Source organism: Corylus avellana, chromosome ca9 (assembly GCF_901000735.1).
Source record: "Corylus avellana chromosome ca9, CavTom2PMs-1.0".
NCBI lineage: Eukaryota > Viridiplantae > Streptophyta > Magnoliopsida > Fagales > Betulaceae > Corylus > Corylus avellana.
In genome coordinates, this window is record NC_081549.1 from 11,186,770 (window position 1) to 11,197,582 (window position 10,813).

The 10,813-nt window shown below is 36.4% G+C and overlaps 1 protein-coding gene across 1 annotated transcript; it reads right to left on the bottom strand.

The window, feature by feature from the left end:
* Window positions 1-3,248: 3,248 nt before the first annotated feature.
* On the bottom strand, window positions 3,249-7,810 carry LOC132162298 (uncharacterized). The gene is made up of 7 exons (XM_059572549.1): window positions 6,896-7,810; window positions 5,179-6,304; window positions 4,852-5,006; window positions 4,050-4,722; window positions 3,625-3,776; window positions 3,523-3,576; window positions 3,249-3,431 (listed from the first exon to the last, which is right to left on the bottom strand). Exons 1-7 carry the CDS (start codon window positions 7,808-7,810, stop codon window positions 3,249-3,251), a joined length of 3,258 nt encoding a protein of 1,085 aa, XP_059428532.1.
* Between the last annotated feature and the right edge of the window lie 3,003 nt (window positions 7,811-10,813).

The following is a 10,813-nucleotide window of genomic DNA, read 5'->3' on the forward strand; positions in this document are numbered from 1 at the left end:
TAGGTAACATGAGTTCAAATGTCTGAAGTGAACCGACAAGTTCCTCTACTCTCATTGTCCCTAGATCTTTACTCTATTGTATAGCAGTAATCTGAGGTATAAATCTCGCAGGTAGAGATCTTAAAATTTTCTTTATTATCTTAGCATCAGTCATTTTCTTTCCAAGATTAATAGTAGAGTTTCTAATAGTGCAAAGCTTAGAATAAAAATTATTAAATATCTCTTCCTCTTCCATCCTAATCTCTTCAAATTGAGAAACTAACATCTGAATTTTAGAAGCTTTCATAATTTTATATCCTTCATGAGTAATTTCCAATGTTTCCCATGCTTCTTTAGCTATTAGACATCGAGAAATTCTTGAGAATTCTTTGATGGAGATAGATGTGAAGATGGCATTTAAAGCTTTGTCATTTGCAGAAGAAGCGCTCTCTTCATCCTTAGACAATTCGGTAATTGCCTTATCAGGATTATTCAATCAGATTCAACAATATGCCAAACATCTACGGATTTGAGATATGCTCTCATGCAAATTTTCCAAAACATATAATTCGATCCGTCAAAGACGGGAAGAGAGTTAGGTGCAACTGTGTGAGACATATTATGCGGAATCTAGGATCACACTCAGGAAATTAATCCCAACAGAGTGAACCCACTCTGATACCGATTGAAAATTCAATATACGACTCCAAACGACGCCTATTCTGAATGAATAGGTGTTTCACACAATGTTATGCGGAAATAAATCTGACCTAACAATTAATAAACAACCAAAAATATCTGAAACAATAAACAATAAACAACACAGATATTTTGGTTACGAAGAAGAAACCAATTAGAGAACTCTTTAAAAGTAAAACCTTTCTGGGGCAGCCAAACCCAAGAAATCAACTAACTCAGTAAAAGAATAAAAGATTACAAGATGTTCACACTTACAAAACCTTTGCAATTGACACGATCTTGTATAAGACAAGTGACCTACTTGCCTTCTACCACAGTAGCTCTTTCCAGAGACAGTTGGAACAATCTTTCTACGTGATCTCCCTTCACCGGAACTCCAGTTGACTTTACTTCAACAATCAACAAGTAAAAACAAACGATCACTCTAAGAGAGAGAACATACTCTCTATATCACAGACTCTCTTAGCACACGACGGCGAATTCTAGATGTAGAAATTCGACTTATACAGATCTATAGAGATCTATATATATAATACCAAGACACCTAGTCTAGTTAGAACTCAATTACACTTAAATTAAACTAGCAGACTATGAGCCGTCCAGACGGTAAATGGGCTCGTCTGGACGGGCTCTAGGGCAACATTGCTTTCTACGTTCTTTTGGCGTGGCGCATTCGGACAGGGTGCAGACGAGGTTGCAGACGAGGCTCTCTGGAATTCTTGGATTTCTCTCTCGTCCGGACGCCATGCAGACGGGCTTGCAGACATGGCTCTCGGAAGAAATTAATTGTGCAACGTTGACATCCCGTTCGGACGGCTATGAGTTCCGTCTGGACGCACATAGTAATTTGACACATTTTGAATCCCTTTTGCTCACCGAACATTTAGCCAACACTTAAAACTTACAGTATGATTAAAGGGGATGCAAATTTATGATACCTTTTTTCTAGGTATGCTTGAGAGTTGTGGGTTGAGAGAGTGGGCACGAGGTGACAAATAATAATATTCTGGGAATGATTGTGTGGGTTAGTGGTTGGGTGAATGATTGCACTTCCCTCCCACTCCTCTGACCTCTCAAATGAAATGAGTGGGAAGCTCTTTAAATTAAGGATCTCTTTTACTCTTTTTCTTTTACCAATTCAACATTTGGTTGCCCTTCATATTTTGCATGCATAGTAGCTAGGACCTCCCAACTCTAATCACATGAGTTAAAATTCTATCTATTTCGAACCACTTCATGAAGAGAATCATGTTCCTTAGATCATGGCATGCTTATTAAATTATGAATTCTCTATTGTGTGACTTTTGATCCCGCGAATTCCTAAAGTGATAGAGAACTATGAGCACATTATTGTGCTGCTATGTAATTGAATGGATTTCATATTAATTACAATTGTCAGTAGGGCTGACTAAAGCTGTTTTCTACATAAAAACAAAGATTCAATAATCCTTATATATATTATAATCCCTTCACCCTGTATCAAATCTCAATCAACCACAGAATCCACACCTGCATGCTTTATTACTTTTGCAAGTGATTCAAGTTGTTTGCCTACAAGGAGAAAATGAAGTCTACAATAAGCACAAATTAGCCTGATCCCCACAAACTGGCCACATTTGCAGTTATAGGAGTACGGTTTATCAAGGCAGTCAAAGTTAGGAACAAAGCCATAAATTATTACGGGCAGTTTATCAGGACAGTCAAGGTCAGGGACGGAGATAGAAACTATTATGGACAAGAGCCAAGGGTGAAAATATGTTGCTGCTAAGGAACCAATATTTTTGTGAGTTATTGGCAGTTGGGTTTAATAAGTATAATTATCACCATTGACTTTGTTTATAGGGGAACAGGAAGTCGCCCACTCTAGAGTCAATGTCATATAAGGCCAACAAACTATACATAGGTTTTGAGTGAACAGGTTAAGTTGAGAGCCCCACTTGTGTTGAGCTGTTGACCACTATATTTAACATTGCCATCTGCCCCAATGTCAAAAATCCGTGCTTATTCTCTAATTCAGTCGGTTGAGTTGACCAATGTCTTTAGAATATGTATTTTCACACATATTTTTATCTGATAATCAAATCTTATTTAAAATAAACCAAGTTGTAATTTTTTAATAGTTAAAATAATGGAGGGATTTTTTTTTTTTTTTTTTTTAGATGAATAAGTATTTCATTAAACCAAAGCTCAAAATAGAGCAACTCCACAGCACAGATACAACTCCTTCCAAAGTCAGGGACACAACCCCTTACAAAGAAAACAGAGGAAACAACCCCTCACAAAGCAAAAAACAGGGGAAACAACCTACAAATCAAAATTACAAAGAATAGTAGGAGGTAAATTCCACAAAGAGCACAACAAAAAGTTTTCCTTAGATCTAGGAAAACCTCTTTTCACACCAATCCTTGACCTGACTTCCCAGAAAACTTGCTTCAACAATTGCTCATCAGTTTTGGGAACACCATCATGTTTAATCTCATTTTTGGTACGCCAAAGGTTATAAACCACATAACCAAAAACCACCCGACACAACAAGCAATTAAGAGATTTATTCCCCCAGCAATTACACCCTAACTGCACAAGATGATCCCAGATAACAGGAGGCCTACACACCCTACAACGAACCATGCCATATTTCCATATTCTAGAACTAAAACTGCATTCAAAGAAGATGTGATCACGAGTTTCAATTTGACTATGACAAAAACATCATTGAATATCACCCTTATAACCCCATTTAAGTAACCTTTCACCTATAAGAAGCCTGTTTTTCATTGCAAGCCACAAGATAAAGGCCAGCTTAGGGATAGCAAGGGGGAACCAAATCTATTTCCACCAAATAACCTCTGCATTCTTCTTTCTAAGAGCTTCCCAAGTTTTTGCACTAACATAGACATCCTTCTTAGAACCAAGCCAAATAGGTTTATCACACTAGCCTAAGCAAACTTTAGAAAGACTAGCTTGAATGGCAACTAAAGCTTCTGATCTCGCAGGTCTCCAAAACCAATCTCCATTGCAGATGACAGAAGACAGTTTAGCTTCAATATTACTTTGAGCATCATAAACAACCCTAAAGCCATACTGCTCAATTAATATCCCTGCAGGATGCCACAAATCCAGCCACATATGAATATTATCCCCATTCCCAACCTCAAACTTTAAGAATCTTTTGTCAATATCTCTCAGCTTCAAGATTTTCCTCCAACTCCAAGAATAGTTCTGAGAAATGCCTACACTCCAGAAACTCTTTCTCTTCAAAAGATTTTCTCTTACCCATGCAACCCAAATGGAACCAGACCTAGCAAAAATGCTCTAAATATGCCTAAGCATAGATAATAGATTCCAAACTGCAAGTCTCTTCAACCCCAAACCTCCCTCCTTCTTAGGAAAACAAAGATTAGACCAAGCAACTTTAGCCTTAGCTACACCTTCCTCTTTCCCATTCCAAAGAAACCTATTGAATTTTTGTTCAATAGCTCTAATAATCTTTTTGGGAAGAATGAAAATACCCATCCAATACACTTGTAAACTGTAAAGAACAGAAGATAACAACTGGAGCCTACCTGCATAAGAGAGATTTTTGAAAAGCCAAGAATCTATTCGACCATAAATTCTGCTAAGTAAAGCTCCACAATCAGCTGAAGAAAGTCTAGAAGAAATGAGAGGAACTCCAAGGTACCTCACAAGGAGATGACCTTCTTTCATCCTTAAATCATCCAAAAGAACATGCTTCAATCTATCTGAAATTTCAGAACAATAAAATGAACTTTTTGAAGGGTTAGCTTTCAAACCAGACAAATTTTCAAACTCAAGCAGAGCAACCTTGATAACTCTTATAGAGCTCAAACTAGCTTCTGAAAAGATCAAGAGATCATCTGCAAAACACAAATGAGTAAGCCTCATTCTCACACATTTAGGATGAAATTCAAAACCACCATTACCACTAGTGTGATCAGCCATAATCCAAGAAAAAACCTCCATAGCAAGAACAAACAAGTAAGGAGATATAGGATCACCTTGCCTCAGCCCCTTTTTACCTTCAAACTAGCCAATCAAAGTACCATTAATACAAACTGAAAATTTAGGAGATGTGATACGCTTCCTAATCCAGCTCAAAAACCTATTAGGAAAGCCAAAGCAATGAAGAAAACGAAGCATAAAATCCCAATTCACAGAATCATATGCTTTCATAAGGTCTATTTTTAAAGTGCATCTAGGATTCCCTTTTTCCTTATGATAACCCCTCACAAGTTCCTGAGCCAATAAAACATTCTCAGAAATATTCCTAGAAGGAATAAAAGCAGATTGGTTCATACTCACCAAATCACCTAAAAAAAGGCAACATTCGGTTAGACAGAATCTTTGTGATACATTTATATATAACATTACAGCAAGCAATAGGCCTAAAGTCTCTCATAGCAGATGGATTAACCTTCTAAGGCACTAAAGATAGAATAGTATCATTCACTTCCTTTAGCAATAAACCAGAAGAAAAGAAACCTTTAATGGCAGCCACTGCCTCCTGTCCCACAATAGACCAAGTAGATTTAAAAAAATCTGCAGAAAACCCATCAGGACCAAGAGCCTTGTTTGCTTTCATATGAAATAAGGTGTCTCTAATTTCTTCTGCAGTAACCTTCTTCTCCAAAATGGCTGCATGTTCAAGAGATATAGCAACAGGAATAAGTTGCCTAACTCTAGCTACTTTTGCCTCAGTAAATTGCACCTGATCTGTACCTAACAGATTCTTGTAAAAATCCTCAGCCACCTTCTTGATCTGATCAACATCATCTACTTTAGTGCCATGCTCATCCCACAAATAGTTAATAGTTTTCCTAGCATTTTGAACCTTTAGAGATCTATGGAAAAAACTATTATTCTGATCTCCCAATTGCAACCATTGATTCCTAGCCTTCTGTTTCAAAAAGGATTCCTCAGCTCTAGTAATGGAAACATAAGCATAAAGACATTCCCTTTCTTTAAGAAGACTATCAGCACTACCAAAAGAAGCAAGAACACCATTCTGAGCTAAAGTCAGATTCTCACGAGCTTGAATAACCCTTTGCTTTAAATTCCCAAAACAAACCATATTTTTCTCCTTTAAAATAGCTTTCATAGACCGAAGTTTCACATACAACTGATACATAGGGAAGCCCTCAGTCTGAATGCTCCAACCCTCATTAACCCAATCCAAGAACCCTTCATGCTCCAACCAAAAGTTATAGAACTTAAAGGGTTTAGGGCCAAAACTTTGTAAAGAACCTGCTGAAATAATAGTAGGGGAATGATCAGAAATTCCCTCAGAAAGGAATTCCACAGCAGTACTTCCAAAAGAACGCATCCAATTCACATTAGCCAAAACTCTATCCAATTTTCTGGCTACAAACCAAGGCTCCTCACTTTTATTAGTCCAAGTGTAAAAACACCCACTAAAATTAAGATCCAAAACTTCAAGATCATTCACACATTGACCAAATTCAATTTCATACGAAGAAAGCTTATCAGAACCCCATTTTTCAGCCAAAGAAAGAACTACATTAAAATCCCCACAAATCATCCAAGGATTATTACATACTTTTCCCTTCATAGAACATAAATCAGACCAAAGATGCCTTCTATCCACCCCCTAATTTGCCCCATAGACAAAAGAATGAAACCAACAAAGATTTCTATTAAGAGACTTAACAAAACAATTAATACTTTGCTCACTTTTATCCAGAACAATCACTTCAAAATCTGAATTGTTCCAACAAATCCAAATTCTTCCCAAATAGTGTTTTTCATAGTTAAAAACATAGTCCCAATCTGGAACAATACAAGCCTTCACCTTATTAGCCTTATTTTCCTTCACTCTAGTCTCAATCAAACAAATAAGACTAACCATATGTCTTTTAATCATACTTACAACCTCCTTCTGCTTAGAGGGGTGATTCAAACCCCTTACATTCCAAATCAAAAAATTCATAAGGTGGGAGAGAAACCTCTCATCAAGACCTCCTCCTCCTCTTCACCCATTTTACCCTTCCCTTTTATTTTTGCACTCTCCTCAACCATAGCAGACTCAATAACATTTTGAAGAGAAGAAAAAGTATCTAAACCTCTCACCCCTGATTTAAGATTACCATCAGCTCTAGCCAAAAGATGGAATGAATTAGTCCAATTACTTTGGTTATCCTTCACAGTAGACTTGGAAACAGGAATTTTTTTTAGCTCTAACCACATTCCATTTAGGTTCAGCCACTATATTAGAACCACCATTCTTCAACTCAGCAGCCTTTTCCACCACAAGACCAGCATTCAAATTTTGAACAGGCTCAGTATGTTTTGGAAGCCAAACCTGTTTCTCAACCTTTGTGCAAGTATGAGAAAGATGACCAAACAACTTACATTTCTTACATTTAACAGGAAGCCATGGATATTCAATGCCAACTACAACCCTACCCCCATCAACACCAACAATTTCAACCTCTTTAGGAAAAACAGAATTCATATCTACTTCAACCAAAACTCTAGCAAAACCAAGCCTCAACTGTTCCTCAGTAACCGAATTAGCACATATAGGCTTACCAACACCACTAGCTATATAACTCAAACATGTAGCATTCCAAAACTCAATAGGCAGATTATGCAATTTAATCCAAACAGGAACAGAAGATAGAGAAATCTTTAGAAGTTGTATACCAGGGGTCCATTTGCGTAAGATCAAAGGTTTATTAGCCATATGCCAGACTCTTGCCTCCATCTCCTCATCTCGTGTCTTCTCATCAGCAAATTTAAACAAATATAATCCATTCTCCAACAAGAAAACTTCAACCTTCCCATATTGAGCCCAAATACTCTGAACAGAACGTTTAACAATATAATAAGGAAGAGGTTTATCAAGAAACTGGCCTACCAGAGAAGAGGACCATTTTGAAATACCTTCCTTAATCGCTTCCTTTGGAGGCTTCACTACAACTCGTCCACCCTCATGAGAATGAGCGAAATACTGCAATGTTCCTATGGATTTCTCCTTATGAAACAGTTGCCTCCAATCCTGTGCTTCACTCTTCTGAGCAACCTTAACTGGAGACTCAACAGCACCAGATTTGCTCACAGATTCATCCTCAAGAAACCCAGAAGAAACCTCCATAGCCTCCACTCGCAGAACATAACTGCTTTCAACGGGCAAGCTTTGAACATCAAGCTTCGAAGCATCCCATCCTCACAAATCTCTTCCTCCTCACTCAAATCAACCTCACAATTCAAAGATCGCGAAGCAACCTCCAAATTCGCTGAAGCCTCTTTCAACAACAATTTTGATACCTTCTTCCCCCCACGGCCCCTATTTGCTCGTTTGACCATAACTCACCGACTCATACTTCACCGAGCAAGGAACGCCGGAGCACCGGTGCTGGAATCGAGATCGCCGGAAAAGTGACGCGCCCACACGCGTTGCAACAAGGGGGCGTGTAAGGAACCAAGCGCAGAAGAAAAACGCTGAACCTCTTACTGTGAAAAAATCGCAAGGAGCTCTGCCACGTCAACAGAGGCCAAAAAAAAAATTCCGTTCGTCTAGGATTCATGTTCAATGGAGGGATTTTCTTTAAACCAATTTAAAGGAAAACTATATTCTTAATTATTTTTTTCTAGGTTTTTATGTAAAGATAGTGATGATATAAATACTACATGGTCCAACATGTATGGACCTCTATAGAAAGATTGCTAATTGATGGAACCTCGACCGATGGATACCCCCTCCCGCGCACACTAGGAAGTGGATTGAGTAGCCCCTAAAGAGATGAACAGACCTATAGACCTCTAATTGACTGCTGATCTCCTAGCTGATTCATGAATCAACAGTCTCCTGGTCATCAATTACTTGCCCAACAGATTTATGATAAAAAGACTATAGAAGGAAAGGTATCCCGACTTAATCTTATAAAGGAAAAATTGACTTTATAAGGAAAAGACTCGCTTGATCATTCATGAGAATTTACTACCTTCCATGCCGGATCTTGCCATAGCCTTATCACTGGCAATCCTATTAAAAGATTGCGAACCGATATGTGTTCCCTTCTCTTTTCATTCTCTTGTTTCATACCCTTTCAAAGATCACCTTACTAGCTTAGACATCGAAGTGACACTATTCCTTGTAAGTCACTTATGTTTATCTTTGTTTTTTCAAGTATTCTTAACTAGAGTACTGATACGCGATCAACTGTATCCTGGGATGGAATTAGGAAAAAAGAAAATGAAGGAAATTAAAAACACAAAAGAGATGGATACATAATGATTTGTCTGCTATCCACCCTTCCTTTCCATCATGTCATGGAAGGAAAAAGCACTCAACTTTAAGTCATCAGAAAACAAAGGTGCTCTACCATCCCCATAATGATGATCGGAATATGATGTAAACAGACTCGACTTAACAGCTCGATTAAATTGACACACTTTTTTCTAATTTTCTTTAATGTACAGCGTCCAAATCCAATTAGGCTAACATATTTATATTTAGAAAAAATAATAAATGTGACATCACATTAATTAATATGCACCACTTTATCACATGGGCTAAAATGTTGATCTTCACTTTCTTTCTTTTCTTTTTTTCAAGCATATTAGGTTGACTATGCAGTGCAAACCCAGATATAATTGTAACCTTTCCATCTCAGGTAGAATGTACAATTTACCTCTCCAAACCATTATTCTAGCTAATTGCACTGTCACCTATAATTACAACTCATTTCAACTCAAACCAACAAGCTACTAAATTATTTCGAGTTACTTCTTGTGTCAGATTTATCCGTTAGTTTCAATGAAAAATGTAATAATAGCCGAATCACTCTTTAGAGTAGTCTAGAATTGCGACATGTGGCGTGAATCCAATTTTTTTAAGACTAAATCGGTTTTTTAAGGCATAATTTTTTAACCGGTTTCTTAAGAGTGAACCAGTCATTAAAGCTTAATTAAGAACATTTAATTATATTTCAATAATTTTCCTTATATGTGATTTGATTAAGTTCAAAAATTTAATGTATGATATTATTTTCTAAGAATTTATTACTTTCCAAAACTATATAAAGACAACATTTAGAATTTAAAAACATACTACATTAATTAACTACTCACAATCGGCCATATAAGTCATAAAAAATAAATAAATAAATAAAATAAAAAAAATAAAAAAAAATCGGCCATATAGCCCATTTTTTAAAAATGCTATTTTCTTATGTTTTACTTGATTTTTTGTTTTGTTTATGTGATTTAGTCGATTTTCGACCAATTTTGAAAGTGTTTTTATGCTTTTGAAAGCAAAGCAAGGCAAACATTTATTTGATTAATAAGCATAAATTGAACATAAATACTTTCAAAACACCAAAGAAATATTAAGTATTGCACCATATGTGAGAATTGATTTGATTGCGTTAAAGGTTTAGTGAAAGATTTTGTTTATTTTGTATTCATAAAAAACTATTTTATTTAGTTTACTTTGTATTTTTTAGAATGTATAGAATTATATGAATTTTTTTGCTATGTTTGTTAACAAAACAGAGTGGACGACTCTAGATTCTCCATCACTAACATGGCTAACAAACTTTTGCGTTAGCTTTTTTTCTTGTCTTTTTAATCTCTAGATTCTCCATCACTAAAATAGTACTTCGCCTTCATACAAAAGACGGGCATATTAATAAAACAAAAATGGCTTAGGCGCATGCATATGCTAGCCACATGTGACGTTGCCCAAACTAACGGCCAAATCTGACACATGCATGAGTTAACTTGAAATATTTGTTGTTTGTACGTTTGAGTTTTTGTGAGTTGTGTGTAGTTTGTGGAGACAAAGTGTAATTTGGTGAATGAAGTGTTTTTATTAAAAGGCTAGATGAATTTGAAGCAAGTGATAATTGCAAAAAAAAAAGAAAGTGTTGTGATAGATGTATACTGTCATTTTTGTTCAATTTGTAATTTAACATGATATCATAGCCAAATGCCTTGAATTCAACCAAGATAATATAGGGGGCAACAAGATATTGTGGACCCAACAATGAGCTCTATTATATGAGAAGTGTTTGGTTTTCATTTTTACTGATCTCTTATCCATCTTCGTATAGGAGATGGACAAATCCATATTTAAGTGAATTTAAATATGATC

Excerpts from the sequence above, each read along its gene's own strand:
- LOC132162298 (XM_059572549.1), bottom strand. The coding sequence starts at position 7,810 with ATGGAGGTTTCTTCTGGGTTTCTTGAGGATGAATCTGTGAGCAAATCT. Across the intron at positions 3,777-4,049 it reads TTTTCCTAAGAAGGAGGGAG|GGATATTAATTGAGCAGTAT; the intron begins GTTTGGGGTTGA and ends GGCATCCTGCAG. Across the intron at positions 3,577-3,624 it reads TTCAAGCTAGTCTTTCTAAA|GATGTCTATGTTAGTGCAAA; the intron begins GTTTGCTTAGGC and ends GGTTCTAAGAAG.